Source organism: Trachinotus anak, unplaced genomic scaffold (assembly GCF_046630095.1).
Source record: "Trachinotus anak isolate AG129_WGS33_773 ecotype Australia unplaced genomic scaffold, CSIRO_AGI_Tana_v1 ptg000009l, whole genome shotgun sequence".
NCBI lineage: Eukaryota > Metazoa > Chordata > Actinopteri > Carangiformes > Carangidae > Trachinotus > Trachinotus anak.
In genome coordinates, this window is record NW_027273860.1 from 412,501 (window position 1) to 436,077 (window position 23,577).

The following is a 23,577-nucleotide window of genomic DNA, read 5'->3' on the forward strand; positions in this document are numbered from 1 at the left end:
GGCCTGAGACACCCGGTGGCAGCCTATCAGGAGTGGCAACAGGTGACATGAAAAGCCTTGCCCCTGGTTTACATGGTCCCTCCCCCTCAGGACCACTTGTTAGTGCCATGGCAACCAGCAAGAGACAGGGAACACTGCGTGAGTTATTTCTTTACTTACTTCAGATGTTTTCTTGTTTTATCATCATCTTATCAGCAGATCTTCATCTTTCATTGTGAATCGTGTGTGTTGTCATGGTGTGTGTGTGTGTGTGTGTGTGTGTTACCATCCAGCCATGTCGGAAGAAGCTCTAGTGGATCTGTCTGATGTTCTCAACACTGACCCTCACATACTGGCCACAGGACACACAGGTACACACCCACCCCCCTCACTGCGTATTCATGTTGTGTCTTTTTCTTTTTCTTCCTGTTGTGTTGCTGTGTGTTGTTTGTTGACGTTCTCTCTTAGAACATTTACAGTAGAACAGCAGAGGTCTTTAAACAGCAGCAGCTCAGCTCTGATGATGACACTTCACCTCACCTGTACCTGTCTGTGCTGCGACAAAATAATCTCAACTCAGAATGAAAGAAAAAAGAAAGAAAAGTTAGATTTACACTCTGACTCCAAACCAAGGGTTTTCTGTCCACATCACCCTGTTCTCCACAGGATGAAGACCATGAATTCTGACTGAAAGGTCAGGAGTCGGGCTGTTTGCAGCTGAGTTTCAATAAACTGACCACATACTCGAAATCTAATTAGTTACTGTGTCACCTGAAAAACTCAACTAAAACTTAAGGAAGTGACATAATAATAGTTACAGACGTCCACAGTCTCAAGGAGCCTGATAAATCAGACAGATTGAGACCTCTTCAGGTCATTTGTAGATGTGGATGCTGATGATGACGGTTCATGAAAACAGACAAGACCACAGGTGCTTTGAGCAGCAGATGGAGCTGTTGGTTTGTCTGCTGGTCCACAGAAGGCGAACGAAACAGTGTCACAGAATAAGAAGAAGAGTGTTGTCTCACAGGCTGCAGCACTGATGGTGTTAAACACGTCAGACAATAACAGTGTTTGTTTGTTTTCAGGTCAGTTCCAGGTGGAGCGCTCCCCCTCTCCGTTTGGTAAGACTCCATAGGATAACCTCCTTCTTCTTCACCTCCTGATAAAACCTCCTTCTTCTTCTCTAGATAAAACCTACTGCTTCTTCTTCTCCAGATAAAACCTGCTGCTTCTTCTTCTTCTCCAGATGAAACCTACTGCTGCTTCTTCTCCTCCTCCAGATAAAACCTGCTGCTTCTTCTTCTTCTCCAGATGAAACCTACTGCTGCTTCTTCTCCTCCTCCAGATAAAACCTGCTGCTTCTTCTTCTTCTCCAGATGAAACCTACTGCTGCTTCTTCTCCTCCTCCAGATAAAACCTACTGCTTCTTCTCCTCCAGATAAAACCTACTGCTTCTTCTCTTCCAGATAAAACCTACTGCTGCTTCTTCTCCAGATAAAACCTACTGCTGCTTCTTCTCTTCCAGATAAATCCTGCTTCTTCTTCTCCTCCTCTAGATAAACCTACTGCTTCTTCTCCTCTAGATAAAACCTACTGCTTCTTCTCCTCCAGATAAAACCTACTGCTTCTTCTCTTCCAGATAAAACCTACTGCTGCTTCTTCTCCAGATAAAACCTACTGCTGCTTCTTCTCTTCCAGATAAATCCTGCTTCTTCTTCTCCTCCTCTAGATAAACCTACTGCTTCTTCTCCTCTAGATAAAACCTACTGCTTCTTCTCCTCTAGATAAAACCTACTGCTTCTTCTTCTCCTCCAGATAAAACTTACTGCTTCTTCTCTTCCAGATAAAACCTGCTTCTTCTTCTTCTCCTGCAGCTTTCTGCTCACCTTCTGTCTGTCTGTCCTTTCAATCAGCTCAGTATTTAACCTGTCTGTCTGTCGTCTCTCAGCTGGTCTGGACATTGGCTCTATGGCCGAGGACTCGTCTTTGACCTCTGAGCTGTCAGGAAGTGGTGGGCGTGGCCAGAGGGTGGTGCAGGAGGAGCCTCTGGATGCCATCTTGAGTCCTGAGCTGGACAAGATGGTCACTGACGGTGAGTAATTTGTGTTAATGATGTTCCAGCACTGACTGTCAGTGGTGTCGCTCCTGTATCTTGATGATCTGATGGTCTGTTGCTGTAAATTAATTAGAGATCCTGAAGAACCTGATTGTGTTTAATGTGGTGTACACACACACACACACACACACACACACACACACACACACACACACACACACCAGGAAATACCCTGATCCAGATTTAATGTGTCACTCAGGTCGATGAATGACTGAATGACTGAATTAATGAATTAATGAATGACCCCTCACAGTGCGGTGCTCTGAGTCCACACAGTGAAGAGCAGCTGACTGATCAGTAATGTGTTGTTCTGTTTCAGGTGCCATTCTCAGCAAACTCTACAAGATCCCAGGTAAGACTGAGCCCTCTGATCTCACCTGTAAGATCCACCAGTGAAGACAAAGTCTGAAAAAAGGACAAATGACAGTCTCAACAGTGGGAGTAATGTGGAGTCCAGTCTGTAACTGGGGGGGTCGGTCTGATGAAAGCCTCTAGTGCTCCTTGTGTCTCCTCATCTGTCACAGCAGATCAATTTCTGGGTCACATCTTGGACTCCACAGTCACACAGTTAAAGGATGAAGGACGTCCTCTGTCGTGACGCTGGGTGGTGGAGTTTTCAGTCAGACTGTGTTGATCCTACTACTACTTTTAGTTTCTGGCAGACCAGGTACAGGAAGTGCACTGCTACCCCCTGCTGGTTAAACACAACAACATGTGGTCTCAAACAGAAATGATGTGCGTGTCTATTAATAGAGCAGGGAGGTGGCATCTGACCAGTGCTCAATGCAGGTGTGAACAGTGAGTCTGTGCTGACGTTGAGCTCAACATGAAGGTTGTGTAGATTAGTGTCTGTAATTCTGTTTATGGTGACTCCTTTCAACTGTTCTGCTGTGTTAAAATGTGTGTGTGTGTGTGTGTGTGTGTGTGTGTGTGTGTGTGTGTGTGTGTGTGTGTGTGTGTGTGTGTGTGTGTGTGTGTGTGTGTGTGTGTGCAGAGCTGGAGGGGAAGGACGTGGAGGAGGTGTTCACTGCTGTTCTCAGTCCAAACAACAACAACCAACCTGAACAGAGTCAACACACACACACTGCTGCTGGGAGCAAGACACACACTCACCACACAGGTACACACACACAGGTACACACACTGATCCTGGTTCAGTGTGTAACACGAATGCCAGCAGGAGGAGCTGTGTTCAGTGTGAGTCAGTGTCATGTCTGAGCTGAGACAGGATCAGGATCAGGATCAGCAGGTTCCTCTGTCCCTGTGAGGACTCTGTTAGTCTTTGATTCGTCTCAGGTCAAACTCTGAAGAGATCTCCTGATGGTTAATGTCGGTCATGGTCTTCAGAGCTCTGGCTTTCAGTCCAAAACAAAGACAGTCACTGTGAAAGGAAACAGAATAAATAACTGATCTGATCAGATTGATTGATTATTGATCAGATTGATTGATTATTAAAACTCTGTCTCTGAGCAGCCGCTTTGTTTCCACGACTGCCACTGATGAATGGCCTGATGGGAGCAGCTTCCCACTTTCCCAGCACTCCCATGATGCCCAGCACTGTCCAGGGTCCAGCAGGCTTTAGGATGCCACCTCCTGAGGGCCCTGCCCCTGCTCCGCTACCTGGCTCTGGCCCCAGCACGGGCTCCGGGCTGGCCTCAGCCAATCAGGGCCCAGCAGGAGAGGGCGAGCAGGATGTGATGTCGACGGCTCAGAGGGGCATGTTGAAGTGGGAGAAAGAGGAAACACTGGGAGAGCTGGCCACCGTCGCTCCGGTCCTCTACTGCAACACCAACTTCCCCCAGCTGAGGGAGCAGTATCCTGGTACACACACACACACACACACACAGAATAAAACAGTGATCAAAGGCTGACCTAATCTGTCAGTAAACTGTGTGTGTGTGTGTGTGTGTGTGTGTGTGTGTGTGTGTGTGTGTGTGTGTCAGACTGGTCCACCAGAGTGAAGCAGATTGCCAAACTGTGGAGGAAAGCCAGCTCTCAGGACAGAGCTCCCTACGTGGTGAGTCAGTCATCTTCACTGTACCTGCATGTCATTTTTCTTATTTATGGTAAATATTTGTTTTAGGGCTGTCAGTGTTAACGTGTTAATCGCGATGAGATTGACACGCATTATTATTTTTTTAATTGTGTTAATCTCATGCCGCTGAAGATTCTTTATTTTCCACGTCACTGCTGCTTTTACCAAAGATTCTACAGCGCTACGTTCTTTGGCTGCTGCTATTTTGACCCTTTGAGGCACCCTCACTTGTTGTCTAGCTGCCACAGACACTTCCTACAAAGTTTCTACATGGTGGAGCAAGATACTTCATGACAAGTCCTGTCTATAGAGCAAAAGTCCAGTCTGCATAAAGGGCGTGACAGGAGACCTGAAGTGTTTAAATCCAATGTCTGAATCGTCGTTGGTGAAGATGGAATGAGTTGGAATATAAAAATATAACTTACCCAGAGCTCGTCTACGGATAAATAAATTGTCAGATATCTTCATAATTACATGTCAGACATGCTAACATTAGCTTCTAGTTCAAACAGACTGACGGTTATGTGTTATCAAGCAAGAGAAAACAGTTCTGAAATGCAAAATTAAGAAATTAAGAATTAAGAAAAAATGAATTATTTGACAGCCCTAATTTATTTGTCTAATTTAAAGTAAATGTCTCATTAGCATTTGAGTGTATTTACTTTTGCGTCCATGCTGGTGATATTTTATCTGTATTTATGTCATGTGTCATCTGTGGGGTGGCGAGGTCAAGGGAGTGTAAACATTTATATTTCAGTTGTTTTATGTTGAATGACACAAATAGAAAGTCATGATGATGATGAACAGGTTTGGTGACGTACCCCACATGAGCCTGAAGTTTGGACACAGGTGTCTTCGGTCCTGTGTCTCTTTCTCTCTCTGAGCCTTTAAACTGAACCAATAATAATCAGTTTTATCCTGGTGGAGCTGTAGAAAGTTTCGAGGTACTAAATTCTACACGGAGCATCAGCTGGTCATGTGTCATCAGCTGTGGGCAGACACTCTGTCTCCAGGTGACACCACTGTGTGAGAACATACAGGTTGAAAGGTAGTGGCCCTAAAATCGACCCCTGAATCTTAGAGCGCAGAGAAGTTATCGACCACAGTAAGTGTGAGTCGACCAGTTGTGGGTCTGGGCTGCTTGTTATTCTCTGATGTTGTGGAGCTGCAATGATAAATAACCTACTCAGACACTGATTTGAACTGATGTGAACGAGCTGTTTTCTCACTCTGCAGCAAAAAGCTCGGGATAACCGGGCGGCTCAGCGCATCAACAAGGTGCAGCTGTCCAACGACCCGCTCAAACGCCACCCGTCCTCGCAGCAGCAGCAGCAGCAGCAGCAGCAGCAGCAGCAGCAGCAGCAGCAGCAGCAGCAGCAGCAGCAGCAGCAGCTGCAGCTGCCGCTGCCGGGACCGTATGACCCTGTTTCCATGGAGACAGAGGCGGCATTCAAGGACCCACTGAGGCCCAAAGAGTCAGAGCAGGAGCAGGAGTGGAAGTTCAGACAGGTGAGCAGAGTGTCAGTGTGTTTGTCTTGAACACATCATCCCCCCCCATTGAGTAGAACCAGAGGGAGAAATCGACACCAGACTCCAGTCACAAACCTCTGGATTTAAACCACATGGTCCACGATCCTGTTGTATCCAGACCTCAGCTTCTCCTGCTGCTCCACAAACCACAACTGTAGCAGCTTCATTATTTTCTATCACAGACCGAACAAAACACCAAATACAGTTTTATTCAAATGCAACTTTATTCGAATACAACTTTATTCGAATACAACTTTATTCAAATGCAGCTTTATTCAAACACAGCTTTATTTAAATACAACTTTATTTAAACGCAACTTCATTCAAATGCAGCTTTATTCAAATGCAGCTTTATTCAAACACAACTTTATTCAAATGCAACTTTATCCAAATACAACTTTATTCAAATGCAGCTTTATTCAAATACAACTTCATTCAAATGCAGCTTTATTCAAACGCAGCTTTATTTAAATACAACTTAATTCAAACGCAACTTTATTCAAATACAACTTTATTCAAACGCAACTTTATCCAAATACAAGTTTATTCAAATGCAGTTTTATTCAAACGCAACTTTACTCAGAAACAGCTTTATTCAGACACAGTCAGTGTGAGGTGCTTTACATCAGGTGAGGAAATAGGTAGAATAACATTTCAAAATGCAAAAGGTGAAGAGCGGCCCTTTTCAGAATCAGTTGTTGGATGTTATTACATTATAATTATTGATGCATTAATGGGTTCATCACTGTAAAGTTGCAGCTGGTGTGGGTGGAGCTACTGTCAGTGAGGTCATAAGCTGCCAGCTCCTTTAATTTATAGTAATTTATCAGAAGATTTGAATTAATAATCTGAATGTATGAATTCAGTGGAGTCAGTCAACTTTAAACCAGAGTGTGTGTTTGTGTTCGGCCTGTGATGTGGACACTTTCAACACACACACACACACACACACACACACACACACACACACACACACACACACACACACACACACACACACACACACACACACACACACACACACACGTTTTTTAACCTGCAGGTCTGTCACTGCCTCAGGATGGTGTTGGTCTCCCGCTCTGAGTAGTAACCATAGTAACCATCAAACTGCATGTCAAGGGGCTGCAGAGACAGATGAGAAATGGAGGAGTGGATGATGGGGGGACACGAGAGAATAAAGAGTATGCAGAGCTGTTGTCATTGTGATGAAGATGATGTGTGTGATGAGTGTGTTGTGGGCGGAGCCTCACTCACTCCAACTAATGTCTCTGATGTAATTGTCATTGAAAAGGGAGAGGTAAATGACAGATGGGGAGCCGGTAAGAAGAGGCAGGAAAATCTCCCCCAAAGCAAAGCCCTAAAATCACCAACAGATAAAGATTGTCCCTACCAGGCATCTGTAGCAGGAGGGGGCAAAGAGGCTCTGGTAAGATCTCAAGGCGAACCTGTTCAAGGCAAGACTCTCTGGATCCATGACCCTCTGAAATCCTCTTCCTTTCCTGGGTCAGTGCTGAGCTGGTCCTAACAACCTGTAGTTTTCACTCACCTGGAGGTTTACATCCTGTTTACAGCTGGTTTCTAGATGAAAAGTGAAGAAAATATTACGGTCAAACCTTATTTTGTTGTTGATCTAGTATTAAAACTTACATGAACATTGTTTCTAACTGATCAATCAGACAATGTGCAATAATCAAATATCAATCAGAAGCATCATCTGTTCTCTGGTGTCAGATTCCCAGTTAACTGACCCTCTGGGACAAAACAAGACATCTGAAGATCTCATTGATCATTATTGATTCATCTGTGTCCTCCAGAAATACTTTTGTTGTCAGAAGAGAAATGAGTCTTCACATCAGTTGTGGTCTCTAAACAACAACAGTCTGAGGTGTGAGCTCCTGATCTCAGAGTCAGGATGAAACCTCTCTGACCTCCAGGACAGAAACACTGAAAACCACAAACTCAGACCGAGCTCACGCACACTCAAACCAAAGAGGATTTCAGACCTGGACCAGGATGAGTCACAGTCACCATCTCTGGGCCAAAGCACAGTTTCTGTTAAAAAAGGGTTTGATCTGACTGCATGAGATGAACACGTCACTGACAAACGCCAACGTAATCAGCTGTTTGAATCTGAAAGGAGCTGAAGTCGACCCAGAGTCGGTGTCTGTGGCCTCAGTCTGTCTGAGAACTGACTGCTTTTATTCTGAGGGGAAACTGCCTCGCTCTGAATGTTGGTCTGCTGCTGTCCTTCAATGTCCACCTCACACTGATCTGAGAACAGCTCTCAGAGCGGTGTGGTCAACACGGTCCTGGTCTCAGTGTTAGCTGGATTCTTCCGGTTGGTATTCAGAGACAGTCAGGAAACTGTTTCTTTAATCATCTGTTTGTCCCAACACACTGTTGGAGCTGTGGTGGAGGGATAGGACAGATGTCCAGGTAATGTCCAGAGCGTCTCTGAGCTCATGTTATTATTACTGTATAGACACAGAGAGGTCTACAGAGAGACAGGTGATGCCTTATCACAGCCACAGGTTCACCAGTGGTGGAGCGACACATGTGAAGTCTGTCCTGAGGGTGGCGCTGTTCATACCTTCAACCCTCATCAGTGTCCACAGTTTAAGACAAATCAGAATCTGATAGAAGCAGCTAATCAACTCACAACACTTTGAGACGTGACAGAAAGTCCTGGACCAGGACCAGTCTAGACCGTTTCCTCCTCAGTGTGAGGTCTGTGTCCTGGAGGATGACAGCAGCTTCACCTTCACTGTGAGCAGGTGTCACTGCAGGTGTGAAGAACCAGGTGAGAGACAGACAGGAAAGAGCAGTCAGGAGGGAGGGCTTATGATCAGCTCAAACAGACCCCCCTCCCCCCACCATCCCAACACATCCAGAACCAGAACCACAGGAGGACTAAAGCAGTTCTGTCTGCAGCAGCACATTGACTCATGAATGATGGAAGTGTTTTAGTCGTGTGGTTTCTGCAGTTAACTCATCACTGATATGAGAGAGAGAGAGAGAGAGAGAGAGAGAGAGAGAGAGAGGGAAAGCGAGCATTACTAGTTGCCATGTCATCATGTTTTAACTCCACCTGTAGAGAGCAATCAACACACTGACATCTGTCACTGTCTGTCCTCTGGTGCTGCTCCTCCTCCTTCTCCTCCTCCTCCTCTCTGTCTCTTTGTGTCTCTCAGCAAATGCGTCAGAAGAGTAAACAGCTGGCCAAGATCGAGGCCACGCAGAAGTTGGAGCAGGTGAAGAATGAGCAGCGGCAGCTGCTCGCCAGCCAGCGCCTGGCTGGACGCCTGTCCCCTGAGACTGGCAGCCGCAGCCCCATGACCCCCACCCAGCAGCCGGCCACCGGGGGCAACGCCTCCCCTCTCCATCCGTCGGCGTCCAGGGAGGGTCAGTCCAGACAGCAGCTCCTCCTGCAGGGGGGCCAGAGTTCAGGACTGGCCGACGACGTCTTCCTTAGACCGCAAGCTCCTCCTCCCTCTGGTTTCGCCTCACTCCCCCACTCCCCTCACGCCTCCTCCCCTCTCCACCAGCCCCCATCGTCCCCCCAGATGTTCTCCCCGCCATCCTCCGGCCCCTCCTCCCCCTGGGATCCTTACAGTAAGGTAGCAGGGACTCCTCGTCCCACCTCTTCCCAGTCTGGCGGTCCCCCGGCCCCCCAGCAGCAGCGTCGTAACTCCCTCAGCGCCTCCCCAGCCCATGATGCCTTTGGTTCCCCCACACCGTCCCCCGATCCTAAAACCTCAGACATCTCCAGGCCCCTTGGACCCCAACCAGGTAACTCCCAGTGTCTCCTCCTTGTTTCCTTCTCTTTGTGACGTCTCCTCCTTGTTTCCTCCTCTTAGTGATGTCTCCTCCTTGTTTCCTCCCCCAGGGCTGCAGCAGAGAGGAGCAGCTATGATCAACTCGGCCACCGACCACACAGCCAGACTCGTTGGTGTCCGAGCACCTGAGACCTACCAGAGGACTGCTCATAGCAGTAACCTCCGTGTAGCGGTGTCTGAATCCTACGGTCGGGCTGGTGAACTGGTTCAGGGTGGGATTTTTAAAGCCCCAATGCCCCCCCAGCACCAGCCTCAGCAGGAGGTGTTTGGAAGCACAGGAGGAGGAAGGAGGGACCTGGTCAGACCCTCCGACCTGGGCTTTGCCCTCCCCCAGTCGCAGGAACCCACCTTCCCCTCCAGTCCACTATCAGGACTGGGGTCCCCCCACCGCAGCCCCTATGCCCAGACGCCCGGCACCCCCAGACCTGACCACAGCCAGCAGATGACTGATCCCTTCACCCAGCAGTCACCTTTGACATCCCGGCCCTCCCCTGACCCCTATGCCAACCCTCAGACCCCTGGTACACCACGCCCACACTCTGACCCCACGTACCTTCCCACCCCGCCTGCACTGCGCCTGGACCAGTACAACCAGCAGTCTGCCAACCGTCGGCCGTCCCCCTCCCACACAACACTCGACCCCTACGCCTCCAACCCAGGGACACCACGCCCCTCTGTCACAGAACGCTTCCCTCGATCACCAGGGAGCCAGCGGAGCACCGATCCCTACACCCAGTCCGTTGGTACACCACGACCCTCGCCGGACCCCTACGCCCAGCAGCCATCCACACCGCGGCCCCAGAAGGCCCCCGAGGCCTTCCTCCAGGCCCCAGTGGAGAGCTTCACTCCTCAGCCTGCAGGACCTGGGTCATCACCTCTGGCTCCAGGACTGTCTGGAGAGACAGCGACCTTCACCCCGACACACCACCAGGTAACAGACAGTGTTCACATGTCTGTACTGCAGTTTATATCTCTTTACTGCAGTTCATATCTCTGTACATGTCTGTACTGCAGTTTAGGGTTAACCCTAACCCTGTCCTCAGACACTAGAATGGCTGTTTAATTTGAGTTCCTCTCTCTGCAGTTGCAGCAGTCTCCAGGAAGACAACAACAACAGCAGGACTCATTTCCCAGAACCCCCGGCAGCCAGACCCCAAAGCACCCTGGCATGTCAGAGGAGGGCGGGTTCTCTGGTTTGGCCAGTCAGACTCCAGGTCATGACCCCTTCGAGCAGGGTCACATGACACCTGGCCCCACACAAACGGACAAGACAGCCAATGAAATGGCAGTTCTGGACGTGGCCTCTTTAGATGGACCAATGAGCATGCTGCCTCAGCCTGGTGACTCAGAGGAGAAGCTGAGACAGGTGGGTCAGGTGTTCTCACCTCTCTTCTTAATGATTTAGATCAGTTCTACTGCGTTTTACTGCGTTTTACTGTGTTCTACTGCGTTCTCTAAGTGTTCTGTGCTCTCTGTGTTCCTGAGCAGCGTCAACGGCTGCGGCAGCTCATCCTGAGGCAGCAGCAGCAGAAGAGTGCGTTACGACAGGAAAAAGGTCTCCAGGAACCAGCTTCAGGACCAGCTGTACCCCCTGCTGCTCCGCCTGGCCCCGCCCCTGGTCCAGGAACACCCCGTCACTGGTCTCAGGAGGATTCCTCCACTGCTCCTCCAGCAGACCTGTTTGGACGCCCCCCACCTCCCTATCCTGGCACAGTGAGGCCTGGTGGGCCAGTGGTACCTCCAGCCCCGAGGTTCCCTGGAGGTTTCCCAGGGGAGCAGCAGAGGGGCTTCACCCCCAGCGATGCTCCCTTCCCCAGGCAGAGCCTCCCCAGAGAGCTTGGTGTCAGAGGACCGGTCCTGAGGTTAGAGGAGTAACAAAACCTGGTCTGTCCTGGTCTGATGAAGTGGTCTGTTAAACTCTCATCTTCCTTCCTCCAGGTTCAGTGGTCCTCCAGGAGCTCCAGCGGGCCTCCAGGAGTCCTTCATGCGTCCTCCACAGGGTTCGTTGCCTGGATCCGGCCTCAGTGCGATGGAGGGAGTCCCTGTCCAGATGAGGAGGCCGATTCCCGGAGAGTTCAGTGGCATCCGACCTGTCACCGCTCCAAGCGCTCATCCACACATGATGCCAGGTGGGAAAGCATCACTGATGAATTGATTGATTTACTGATCGATAATCAGTTCAGGTGTTCATCACCTGACAAGAAAGGCAGACAGATCAGTCCTGATCCACAACCTCTCCTGACAGAGACTGAGTCACTGCTCCTCTTTAAATCCTTTCGTGTGCCTCCGTCTGTCTTAAAACCTCAGAATCCAGGTTTTCATGTGATTCAGTGTTTTCACCTGGAGCTGAAGCAGAGAGGAGGAGTCTGCAGTCAGGCTCCTGTTCAGGTGATACACCCCCAGAACTGTGGGCTCCAGCTGGTCTGAGGGTCTGTCCTCCTTTTTTTGGATCATGTCACAGTCTGAGCTCAGTTTATTTGATCACAGTCAATTTGTACTGATACTGACCATCTGATTACTGATCAGATGACTGATTAGATAATTGATTAGTGATTACTGGTGACATAGATGTAACTGACAGACCTCCTGAACTTTGACCTCTTGCTGTTGGAGGATCTGAACTCTTCCTCCATCACTGGCTAAAAGTGTTAATTATTCATTTATTATTAAAATTGTATGAAGACACATTTCCCCCCACCCCACCCCCCATGTACCTACCTGTCCCCCTCAGGTGTCCCCCAGCCTTTCCTCCCACGTTCCCTCCCCATCCAGCAGCACAGCATCATGGGACAGCCCTACATCGAGCTTCGTCACCGTGCCCCTGAGAATCGCCTGAGGCTGCCCTTCCCTCTGTCCGCTGCCCCAGACCCTGAGGCCCATCTGTTGCACCACAGAGACCCCCAGCCGTCTCTGGTCAGGCCCGGTCACAGTCAGGGGGTCAGGATGGGTGAGACGCCTCTGGGCCAGCAGGTGGTGATGGCGGGTGGCGTGGAGCAGCTGAACCAGCAGGACCAGCAGCACCTCGGCCACACAGCAACTCTGATTCAGAGCGGCGACTCAACACTCCCAGGGGCTGATGGGATAGAGGAGCACCTGGAGGGGGAGGACTCGGCCGTGAAGGATCTGGAGGATGTGGAAGTGAAAGATCTGGTGGACCTCAACCTGAACCTCGACCCTGAAGATGGTATGAACGAACGAGTCACATGGCGACACTCAGAGCTTTAGGTTCAGATCAGAAGGGGGAGGTTTAGACTCCAGGGACCAGGTTTAGACTACAGGGACCAGGTTTATGCTCTAGCACCACCCACCATGTAGAACTGAGCAGGAGTTGCTTTGTTTTGTGTTTCAGTTTCTTTCTGAGGAAATAAAGTTTGTGACTTTGTTCAGATACTTGAATTTGATTTAAGTAATTCAAGGCCTTAAAAAGATTTTTCTGATGAAAGTGGATGAGTATAGATGAGTACGTCCATGTCATTACTGATCAGTATTGACCAACATACGCTGGTTTAGCTCCTGTTGTTAAAGAGAGATCTGGTCTAAAACCTGTTAATCTGTGTATCTCTGCTCGTTGATTTAAGAGAACTGATGAGTGAGACAGGAAGCTCGGAGACCTGCTGTTGACAGGGAAACTCACCTGTGTGCGACCTTCATACAGCAGGAAGGAAATGAACTGGGCCCAGGCTGACTCATGTGGATCTGTTTCAGGTAAAGAGGACCTGGATCTGGGTCCTAACGACCTCCACCTCGACGACTTCCTGCTGTCGGGGAAGTTTGACCTGATTGCCTACGCCGACCCCGAGCTCAACCTGGAGGACAAGAAGGACATGTTCAACGAGGAGCTGGACCTGGAGCCGGTGGAGGAAAAGGACGGAGGAGAGAGGAAGGACGGAGCCACTGGGGCCAGAAAGACAGACAGCCACATCCACCTGGTGGGCCAGGTGAAACAGGAAGTGAAGGACGGCGTCAAGACAGAAGACAGGGACGCAGCGCTACACCTTACAACACAATCTGGACCTCCTGGACCTCCTGGGGCCAAGGCAGCCGGCTCCTCTGCCCTCCTCCTTAAGGTGGGACCATCTCTGCTGTAGTTATTAGTACTAATCAATAACAATGAAAGATTGTCAATAATCTGATACAAGAAGAAGATTAAATTAAAGCAATAAATAACCTCCTTCCTCCCCTCTCCCTCCTCCCTCCCATTCCCTCCCTCCAGGAGAAGGTGGAGGACTCTGGTGCTGGTTCAGGGGCCCTGCCAGCACTACAGGCCCAAGAACAGGCTCTGTCGTCGGATGTGACTCCCAGGGTTCAACCCCCCATGTCTGCAGGTAAATGGATCATTCTGCTTCATTGATTGCTTTATTGATAGATTATTGATCTGTATTTATTGAGCTGATGAGCATCAGAAGTTTAACAAGAAAGTCTCCTCCTGTCTCCTTGTCTCCTCCTCTGTCTCCTTCTTGTCTCCAGGTCAACAGTCTGTCTTCCAGCAGCAGCAGCAGCAGCAGAGACCCTTTGGTCCCTCCCCCTCAGCTCTCCTCACCCCCCACCCTCAGGGTCTCCCCATGTCTCCTCACCCCAGTCTGACTCCTCAGGGCCCCCCCGCCCCCCCTCACCCACTGCCCCTTCAGCCCCCTCAACCTCACCTCGTTCTCAACCCTCAGACTCAGCCTCCACACCCGGGGACATCCACCCAGACACAGGGCCAGGCCGTCTTTCCCCAGAACCAGGTGCAGAACCAGAACCAGGTGCAGAACCAGAACCAGAACCAGAACAAAGCCAGGCCTTTGCTCCTTGAGGAGCAGCCACTCCTTCTGCAGGACCTCCTGGACCAGGAGCGTCAGGAGCAGCAGCAGCAGAAACAGATGCAGGCCCTGATCAGACAGAGGTCCACCTCAGACTCTCTGTTCCCCAACATGGGTAAGACCAGGACCCTGATGATTTTGTTGATTTGATCTTTTTCAAGTTTCTTTTACTTTTGTTGGTTTATAATGTTTTACGCTCTGTGTGTGTGTGTGTGTGTGTGTGTGTGTGTGTGTGTGTGTGTGTGTGTGTGTGTGTGTGTGTGTGTGTGTGTGTGTGTGTCCAGGTCCAGCAGACTTTGACTCCATCTCTGACCCCATCATGAAGGCTAAGATGGTGGCTCTGAAGGGCATCAACAAGGTGATGACCCAGGGCAGCCTGGCTCTGAGCCCCATGGTCATCAACAGGTAAGACCCTCTGACCTCTGACCCCTGAAGGCTCAGGTGGAGCAGATGGTAGATAGTTTTATTTTGCTGTAGAGGAAGTTTTGTCAACATGAGAGATGAGGAGGAGGAGGAAGAGGACAGAACAGCTGTACTCAGCCTGTATTTGACTGTGGTTCCTCAGTAATAAGAAACAGATCTGTGGCGCCCCCTGCTGTGTGAACGCTGTGTAGGTTTCAAAACATTTAGCATCTTAGAAGATTCAAGTGATGCCCCCCCTCATTATTATTATTATTATTATTATTATTATTATTATTATTATTATTATTATCATCATCACGACATTCACTATATGGAGATCAAAGGCCATTAAAAGGCTCTTAAAATGTTTTAGGTCATTTCTCATCATATTAACCAGAGGTTACATTTTAAATAAAGATAATAATACTTGTGTTTTCACTGACTCATATTTTCATGCAGATAAATGAGTGAAAACCTTTCATTTCAAACATTTAATGGTACAAGTGTCTCAACTGTTCCTCTGCTTTGTGAACATCGATGACGACGTTTAAACTCAAGAAGTTTCTGTGTGTGTGTGTCAGTGTCAGGTTCCAGCAGGCTCCAGCTCCAGGGGCCCCGGGTCCGGAGGGGACTCCTCAGCCCCCCCAGGTTGTTGGACAGGTATGTAGAACCTCCTCTCAGGAAAACTGATGTGTCCCATGTCTGCTGAGGCCTCACTGTCATCTCTTCTCTCAGGACGCCAAGGTGAACCCTCAGTTGGTGCGGCCAAGCCCCCCCAGCTTTGGCCCGGGCTTCATGAGTGAGTATCAGAAAACTATTGGAAAACAATCAGTTATCAGACCTGTGATGAACGTATCCACTCATAAACCGTCTCTTATTCTCTCGGCCTTCTCGGACTTCCTGTCTGCTGCTGTCAGTTAAATCAGTGATGATGATGATATGATGTTAGAAAGATAAGAGACAACTTCATTCAGATGTTAAAGCCTCATGAAACAGAACTAGAACAACTCAGACTTATGAAGACGGAAAGCGTCAGTGTGGAAGGTTTCAGTCCTGTAGTTACTATGGTAACAGGAGATGGTTAAATACTACAGGTCGCAGGCAGCAAAACAAACAGTGGTTGTGATAAAGACGTCGGGGAGTCTGTGAACACCTCGCTGCTACTGACTCTTCATCGCTGACCCTCTGTCACATGACCTGAGAATGACCCTGGTTATGGGCTCACTGACAAACACATTGCATTTCCTGTGACTTCTTCGTAATAAAAGTTAACTGGGGTTTGCCAGTGAAATGCTTTTAATGTGGTACAGCAACAGGAAATGTTTGGTTTGTATCAGCACAAAGTTAATATAAGATGATTTCTGTGATCAATAAACTGTGACGTGTCACCCTGGACCCTGATTAGCTGCAGACGAGTTGTGATGTCATGAACTGAGATTTACGGTGAAGCCGACACTGGCTCTTTGCTGCAGAGCGGCAGAGGTCGGATAAATGAACTCTTGTTTCCTGCAGACGAGTCTCAGCGGCGTCAGTATGAGGAGTGGCTGGGGGAGACACAGCAGCTCCTGCAGATGCAACAGCGCCTCCTGGAGGACCAGATCGCCGCCCACCGCAAGACCAAGAAAGCTCTGTCGGCCAAGCAGAGAACGGCCAAGAAGGCGGGCCGAGCTTTTGCAGAGGAGGACGCCGCCCAGCTTCGTTACATCACTGAGCAGCAGGGGGCGGTCCAGAAACAGCTGGAGCAGGTACACACACACACACCTGGATTCTGGCCTGGTTATAGCCTCAGCTTCCTACAGAAAAACAAAACAGACAGGAGAATGATGGAGCTGTACAGGAAGTCAGTGATCGACTGACTGTCGTGTCCACCTCAGTGAATTCTCACAATCAACACTCACAACACAAACACACAACACAACACAACACCCTGCATACACAACATAGAGTAGTGTACTAAATACAGCAGACAGACCTCAGCTGTACCATTCAGACCAGTGGAACCACTGATAGAGTGTGTGTGTGTGTGTGTGTGTGTGTGTGTGTGTGTGTGTGTAGATCCGGAAGCAGCAGAAGGACCATGCAGAGCTGATCGAGGACTACAGGACCAAGCAGCAGCAGCAGAGAGCTCTGCAGCAGCAGCAACCACCAGCTGCTCCCCCCATGCTGCCTGCAGGAACGCCCCCCATCCCCCCGACCCTGCTCTCCCAGCCCATGGCGCCCATGCAGGGCCACCCGGGCGGCCCCACCCCGGCCTGCGTCCCTATCGTCACTTCTGGTTGGACCCCAGGGGGCGGGGCTCCAGGGGTGATGGGACAGAGGATGCCTCCTCACCTGCCCCCTCAAATGCCCCCCACCCTGCCTAATGCCCCCCAGGGTTCCCCACACACCCAGACCCCCCAGGTCTTGGTGCCTAGCCTTGCCCCTCCAACAGCAGGCTTCAATACAGGCCCCAGGGGCCCCGCTGGAGGGCCCAATGGAGCAGCAGGTGACGGAGCCACCCCCACACCTCAGGTAACACACCTGGAGTCCACCAGGGCAACGACATGGGTGTTTACTGATGTTTCACTGCTACAGCTGACTGATCTTCATCTCTGCTGAGCAGTGATGATGATGATGATGATCCTTATGCGTCGTCAACACACCACATCTATGACCTGCAACCACTGATCATCTTTATCCAATAATCTGTTCCTAAAGTGTACTATTGATCGATCGAGCGGTCAATCAGTTGTTCGGTCAAAACGCTGAGAAATGTCTGTGAATTTATCTCAAGGTTTTTAGTCCAAAACCCAAAGAGGTTGAGGTTCCTGTGAGAACCTGAACTTGGACAAACCACCATGGTCTACACTTATCAATCAATCAATAATCAATTCTCTAATCAATTCTCTAAATGGCTAATGATTATTTTTTCTGCCAATGAGACTAATCTCTAGTGAAGCTTATTAAATCAAGCTCTGACTCAGATCAATTTAAAGTGATGATTTCCTGATCAATCAGCTTGATCAGTCTTTGATCATCTCTACTAGAGATTCAGCTGATCATCACTGTCAAGATCAATTACCCTGCTGAATATTCTGTTAATTGATTCTTCGTCAATAAAAACTATACACAGACACCTCTTACTGTCTCATCACACCTGATGTCACATGACTGAAGAAACGATTCAGTCCTGTAGAGAACCTGACTCCGCCTCCATGTCCTGCAGGTGAAGTTTGACGACAACAACCCATTCAGCGAAGGTTTCCAGGAGAGGGAGCGGAGGGAGAGGCTGAGGGAGCAGCAGGAGAGGCAGCGGGTCCAGCTCATGCAGGAGGTAAACCCCAGCCCCGGCCTCCCACAGACCAGCGGCAGCACACACACAGCGGTTACTCTCACCCTCCTCTGCCTGCAGGTGGAGCGTCAGCGGGCCCTGCAGCAGAGACTGGAGCTGGAGCAGCAAGGCCTCCTGGGAGCCTCCATGGGTCCTGGAGCCATGCCCCAACCTGGAGCTCGGGTCGGGCAAACATCTGGACCTGGAGGTCCTGCAGGGCCGGCACCTTCCCCGGGTGGGGACGGTCTCTCACAGATGCCATTCTTTAGCTCTGAGCTGCCCCAGGATTTCCTCCAGTCCCCCCCGGCCTCCAGACCTCCACCACAACACCAGGGCCAGGTGGGACCATTCCCCCAGCAGGGGGGCCTCCACCAGGGCTTCACAGGTCCCCTGCACCCTGGAGCGCTCCCAGCTTCAGGTCTGCAGCCTGGTGTTGCAGCAGAGCGGGGCAGGGTCCTGCCCGAACACAGACCCCCCATGGATGCAGCACCTTCCAACCTCCAGACCAGACTGAGGCTCCCAGGCCCCACCGGGCCCTCAGCCCAAGGACAGGTGCGCCCAGCTGGGATAGGCACTGCAGGAATGACCCCCTCCCATCCTGGGGCTCAGGGTCATCGATTTGGACACGACTCCTCCCCTTCCTCTCCGTCGACACCTCTCCCCCCATCCTTCTCCTGCTCCTCCTCTGTAGGCCCCGCCTCCCTCGTCCAGCTCTACTCTGACATCATCCCTGATGACAAACCAAAGAAGAAGAGGAGCAGGAAGAGGGACGGAGACGACACCATGGGAGGAGGGGGAGCCAGGACGCCACTGTCCTCTCACTCTGATGACATGACAGCCCCCCCCACTCCAGCACTCTCTGACACTTCCTGCTCCACGCCCACTCGGGGTAGCGTGGACCAATCAGACGTGTCATTTCCTGGTCTGGCTCCATCCTCCGAGTTGGAGAGGCAGCTGTCTGTCAGCGCTGCAGCCCTGCAGAGAGCCTCTGTCCTGGGCACGGAGTGTCAGAGAGGCCCCCTGTTTGCAGCTCATCTGGAGGTCAAGGTCAGATGTTGTGATCATCACAGTTCTGTTGTCCTGGTGCTGCAGGGTGTCGTCAGCCCAGAGTCTCACTTTGTGCCCTTGTCTTCCCTGCAGGAGGAGTGGGAAGAGGGGGGAGCCTGTGGGGGTGGTGTTGTGAAGATGGAGGAAGGTGGGGGTGAGGGATTCTCCTCCCCATCTCCTCTTCAGGGGGGAGGTAAAGACGGAGATGGCGGGAAGGAGCTGCTCAGACACCTGCTGAAGGACAAGACCTCTCCGGCCTCCACGCCGTCACCCACCGGCCAGGCCACGCCCACTGCCCGCCGCCAGCTGTCCAACGAGAGTGCCCGGTCCGAGGAGGAGGATAGGCCAGGTTCCCATAGCAACGTGGTGAGGAGTGGGTTTACACTGATCTCACATGAAGGTTTTTATTACAGAGCAGGTGAAAGTTTGTGCGTCTGTGTGGTGAGTCAGAGAGGTGTTGTGTGAATGTATGTACGAAGTGTGTTATTGTTGCACAGTGTCAACAATAACACACAAACAACAGACACACTCTGACCATCATAACAACATGGTGTTAATCTGCTGCTGAGTTTGATCATGACTCACATCTGATCGGTCACGTTTTCCTCGGCTTCAACCTCTTGTTTTGAATCACAGTTGTTACAGCGGTTTCACCTGTGTCCTCCTCCAGGTGATGATGGACAGTCCAGGTCCAGACCTGCTGGACTCCTCTGGCCGGAAGAAGACTCAGCGCTGTAAGAGACTCGGCCGGCCTGAGAAGGACAGAGCTCCTCCCAAATACAAGAGGAGGAAGAAGGAGGAGGAGGAGAAGACGCTTCACTCCTCCTCCACTTCTGACCCGCTGATGACACACCTCAGACAGGTAGACCAGCACCACCTCTCTGGTCCTCCTCTCTGCTGCTCCTTGTTTCCTGTGTGTTTATTAACTAACCTGATAACCTCAGTCCTTCCTTCCTTCCTTCCTTCCTTTCTTACCTTCCTCTCTCCCTCAGCCTGAGATCGTTTCTCCTCACACTGAACCTGAACTCTTAGGTTGTCGTCGACAGTTATTTGTGATTAGTTCATAAAACAGTGTAAAAGTTTGTTGAAGAGACTGAGTCACAGAGACACAAGCTCAGGTTTGTTCAATCAATGAGTCGATTGTTAAATAATTGACAATAATCTTCTATTGATCAAAGGATGATTGACGTTTCCTCTCAGTACCTCCGCCTTCTCCTCTCATCTCCAGTCTCAGTTATTATTATTTTTTGTTTTCATATTGTACAACTTAAAGCAAAAAGGAAAGATAAACTAGACAGAAAAGGAGAAAGAACCAACCTGAGGTCATGGGGTGGACAACATGTACAGGAAGTAATAGTCATCATAGAAAGGGTTTAACATATTCAGAGCAATCAGTTATCATTACAGACAGCTACTTCTCTGTATTGATTATGGTTTACTCCCCCCTCCCCCCAGCTGTCAGTGCTGCCACTCATGGAGCCAGTTCTGGGGGTGGATCTGAGTCTATTCCCCCCATACGGCAGCTCCTCACTGGGCAGAGACTCCAGACTGACGGGCTCCTTCGGTAACGCCTGCCTGGACGGAGTCACCGACTACTACTCCCAGCTCATATACAAGGTACTACTTCAGTATTACTACAGAACTACTACAGTACTGCTGCAGCCTCAGCCATACAGATGTTGAACTGTCTTCTATCACTCTGATTCACCTGAATAAAAAATAATTTAACATCTCCCCCCTCCCCCCAGCAGAATAACCTCAGTAACCCCCCGACACCTCCAGCCTCCCTGCCCCCCACACCTCCACCTGTTGCCAGGCAGAAGCTAGTGAACGGCTTTGCCACGACGGAGGAGCTGTCCAGGAAGGAGATGATGGAGCAGGAAGGTAAGGGAGGGGGACTACCCTCACATGTCGTCTGCAGGTCTGACTGTGCTCCAGAACACATCAGGGTCAAATCCCTGCAGCTGGTCCAGGATCTGCTGCAAAGCCTGAACCAGAACAGTCTGTTAGAGCAGCACAGTTAATGACGATGGTCACGTTAGTCACAGATGTTCAGCTGTCAACATACTTTTGTCCTCGTCGTGTCACACAAACATAACACAGGTGTTTTTCACAGTGAAAGGTGTGAAGCAGAAAGGGGAGGAGCTTCTGACTTTGAACCATGCCTCCAAGACAGTAGATGTCCCAGCTTCTCTGCCGACCCCGCCTCACAACAACCAGGAGGAGCTCAGGTAAACTCTGTCCACCAACATCACCTTAGGAGTCAAGTTCAAATCTGCTTTTTAAACTTAATTTACACAGAATAAATGAGACACAAACATTAAACTGAGAGTCACACACTGTCTTTACACAGTGATGTCATTACACCAGCGACCTCTGACTCATCTTCTTCATGTGTTTTCCTCCTCAGGATCCAGGACTCGTCAGAGCGTGACAGCCCGGACGGCTTCATCCCGTCGTCGTCTCCGGAGAGCGTGGCGGACATGGAGGTCAGCAGGTACCCTGACGTCTCCTTCATCAAGCTGGAGCCGCCCTCGCCCTGCCCCTCGCCCACAATACCCATCATGCCCTGCGCCTGGGGAAAAGGTCAGTCATTAGCAATGTGAGAAGGCTGCAGATCTGACCAGGATCAGACCTGAACCAGGTCCCTGAGCATCAGCTGTGTCTGTAGCAGGATCCCGTTCATTTAATCCACTGTCAGGCATCATGTTAGTTACTGAGGCACAAACACAAACACGACTCTGAAGACTCAGTGTGTCAGGCTGTTGTTTGAGCTGCTGTTACAGTGTTGACACACTCGGGTCAGATTGTGTCTGTCTGTGTCAACGCACTCGCCTGTGTGTGCTTGTTAGAGGTAACACAACAACACACTTCTCATTCTGCGTGTGTGTGTGTCTCCAGGCTCTGCAGTGAAACAGGAAGTGAAGGCGGAGCCTAACCACCAGGGTCCTCCCTCCTGCTCTAACACAGACCTGGTTACCATAGCGATAACCCTGAACCCTGTGGCAGCTCAGGTAAACACCTGTTGTCTCTGCTGCAGACTCATGGAAAGAAAGGAGGGGTGGGAGGGTGCTCATTCTTAATCATATTGATGATGTAATTATTATCTTATTTTCTTTCAGTCACAGTCGCACATGTTCTATGTTTCCTGTGTTAACTGTTTATTGTCACATATATATTATAATAATGTAAGTCGTGACTTGGCCTGCGCTCAGCAGCGGTTATGTGAGATAACTGGGACTGATGTGGTTGTCATCCTCCACCTGGTCAAAGCTTTGGCTCCAAATCATGTCGTCATGTTTATTCTGATGTCACATCTGTGTGCTGATGTCACACTCACTGGAGCTAAAGATGCACTGACGACGGTGTAGCTGAAAGCCTGTGATGTTGAATCCTCCTGATGACATCACTGTGTTTCCAGAACGTTGCTGGTGTGATGGCGGCGGTGGCGGAGCTGCTGCGGGTCCCCGTCCCCGTCGATTACCAGCTGAGCCGACCGGCAGGCCCAGAGCGCAGCTCTCTGGCCCTGTTGGCTGGAGTGAGAGTGCCGCTGACACAGGTAGGAGCCCCGCCCACTCAAGTGATCACACTGATGACAGGATCATGGTTTTGATAAAATTTGATGTAATGCTGATGATCAGACAGGAGTCTTCATAGTTCTGAGCTGCCCACTGAACCGATGATGATGATGATGATGATGATGATGATGATGATGATGTTTGTTGTGTGCAGGGGGCAGCAGGCAGCAGACAGCAGAGACCTCCACCTGCTGCTGGGAACTCAGGTGCGTACACACACTCGTCTGTTTCTCTGTTGTTTCTGTTGCCGCCTCCTCTCAGCTGTGATTGACAGCTCTCTGTATCCTCTCTTTCCCTCCAGGTGTCAGGATGGACTACAGCCAACATGGCGGCTCCACTGCCAGGCCTCAGTGTTGCAGCTACTGCAAGGTGCTGCTGGGAAACGGGGTTCGCGTCATCAAAGAGCTCAAACAGGTGAGACTCAGCAGACCACTCTGACAGAAGGTAAAACTACCGAGTCGGACAGGAGGTCACTGTGTGTGTGTTACAGGAGGGTCAGTCCAGACCTGGACCCAGCCTGGTGTTCTGCAGTCCAAACTGCTCTGCCCTCCACACGTCTGACCTACAGAGCAGAACAGCTGCAAACAAGGTGGGAGATGACATCAGGTTATTGGTTATTGATCAGGAGTGTGGTGATCAGGATGTTTAAATTCGTCCTCTGACTCATGTCAAAGTGAGCAGGTGATGACATCATCATGTCTGTCTCTCTGTTCATCCTCAGTCTGCGATCCCCGTCCTGCTGTCCGGCTCTGAGCGCCCCCCTCCCAGCAGAGTGCAGCACCAGTACACCAACAACATGTCCTCCATCGCTGTTCACTCCCTCCCCCACAACCCCCCCTCACCTCTCCCCACTCCCCCCCCCACCTCCCCGACACTCTCCTTCCCTCCCGCCTCCGCCATCACCATGAAGACCAGGCCCCGCATGGACAGCCTGAAGGT

General features: G+C 50.3%; 1 protein-coding gene across 8 annotated transcripts in view; it reads left to right on the forward strand.

The window, feature by feature from the left end:
• Positions 1 to 23,577, forward strand: part of kmt2ca (lysine (K)-specific methyltransferase 2Ca) — a 58,913-nt gene that overhangs the window by 29,960 nt on the left and 5,376 nt on the right. For 3 of the 8 annotated variants that reach the window (XM_071484218.1, XM_071484223.1, XM_071484225.1), the window contains 38 exons: positions 1 to 138; positions 273 to 350; positions 1,068 to 1,103; positions 1,931 to 2,074; positions 2,418 to 2,450; positions 3,093 to 3,218; positions 3,572 to 3,919; positions 4,042 to 4,115; positions 5,370 to 5,642; positions 6,955 to 7,089; positions 8,855 to 9,452; positions 9,550 to 10,430; positions 10,584 to 10,865; positions 10,988 to 11,361; positions 11,438 to 11,628; positions 12,231 to 12,683; positions 13,205 to 13,566; positions 13,713 to 13,824; positions 13,967 to 14,416; positions 14,586 to 14,706; positions 15,285 to 15,363; positions 15,439 to 15,502; positions 16,216 to 16,448; positions 16,759 to 17,214; positions 17,909 to 18,016; positions 18,095 to 19,060; positions 19,154 to 19,426; positions 19,731 to 19,922; positions 20,516 to 20,677; positions 20,809 to 20,944; positions 21,177 to 21,291; positions 21,471 to 21,646; positions 21,962 to 22,074; positions 22,482 to 22,619; positions 22,793 to 22,844; positions 22,940 to 23,052; positions 23,129 to 23,227; positions 23,360 to 23,575. The exon at positions 1 to 138 is cut by the window's left edge and continues 58 nt beyond it. In XM_071484218.1, the coding sequence (XP_071340319.1) occupies positions 1 to 138; positions 273 to 350; positions 1,068 to 1,103; positions 1,931 to 2,074; positions 2,418 to 2,450; positions 3,093 to 3,218; positions 3,572 to 3,919; positions 4,042 to 4,115; positions 5,370 to 5,642; positions 6,955 to 7,089; positions 8,855 to 9,452; positions 9,550 to 10,430; positions 10,584 to 10,865; positions 10,988 to 11,361; positions 11,438 to 11,628; positions 12,231 to 12,683; positions 13,205 to 13,566; positions 13,713 to 13,824; positions 13,967 to 14,416; positions 14,586 to 14,706; positions 15,285 to 15,363; positions 15,439 to 15,502; positions 16,216 to 16,448; positions 16,759 to 17,214; positions 17,909 to 18,016; positions 18,095 to 19,060; positions 19,154 to 19,426; positions 19,731 to 19,922; positions 20,516 to 20,677; positions 20,809 to 20,944; positions 21,177 to 21,291; positions 21,471 to 21,646; positions 21,962 to 22,074; positions 22,482 to 22,619; positions 22,793 to 22,844; positions 22,940 to 23,052; positions 23,129 to 23,227; positions 23,360 to 23,575 (8,900 nt within the window). The remainder of the gene's footprint in view (positions 139 to 272; positions 351 to 1,067; positions 1,104 to 1,930; positions 2,075 to 2,417; positions 2,451 to 3,092; positions 3,219 to 3,571; positions 3,920 to 4,041; positions 4,116 to 5,369; positions 5,643 to 6,954; positions 7,090 to 8,854; positions 9,453 to 9,549; positions 10,431 to 10,583; positions 10,866 to 10,987; positions 11,362 to 11,437; positions 11,629 to 12,230; positions 12,684 to 13,204; positions 13,567 to 13,712; positions 13,825 to 13,966; positions 14,417 to 14,585; positions 14,707 to 15,284; positions 15,364 to 15,438; positions 15,503 to 16,215; positions 16,449 to 16,758; positions 17,215 to 17,908; positions 18,017 to 18,094; positions 19,061 to 19,153; positions 19,427 to 19,730; positions 19,923 to 20,515; positions 20,678 to 20,808; positions 20,945 to 21,176; positions 21,292 to 21,470; positions 21,647 to 21,961; positions 22,075 to 22,481; positions 22,620 to 22,792; positions 22,845 to 22,939; positions 23,053 to 23,128; positions 23,228 to 23,359; positions 23,576 to 23,577) is intronic. The other 5 variants (XM_071484221.1, XM_071484219.1, XM_071484226.1 and 2 more) reach the window with 5 other exon arrangements.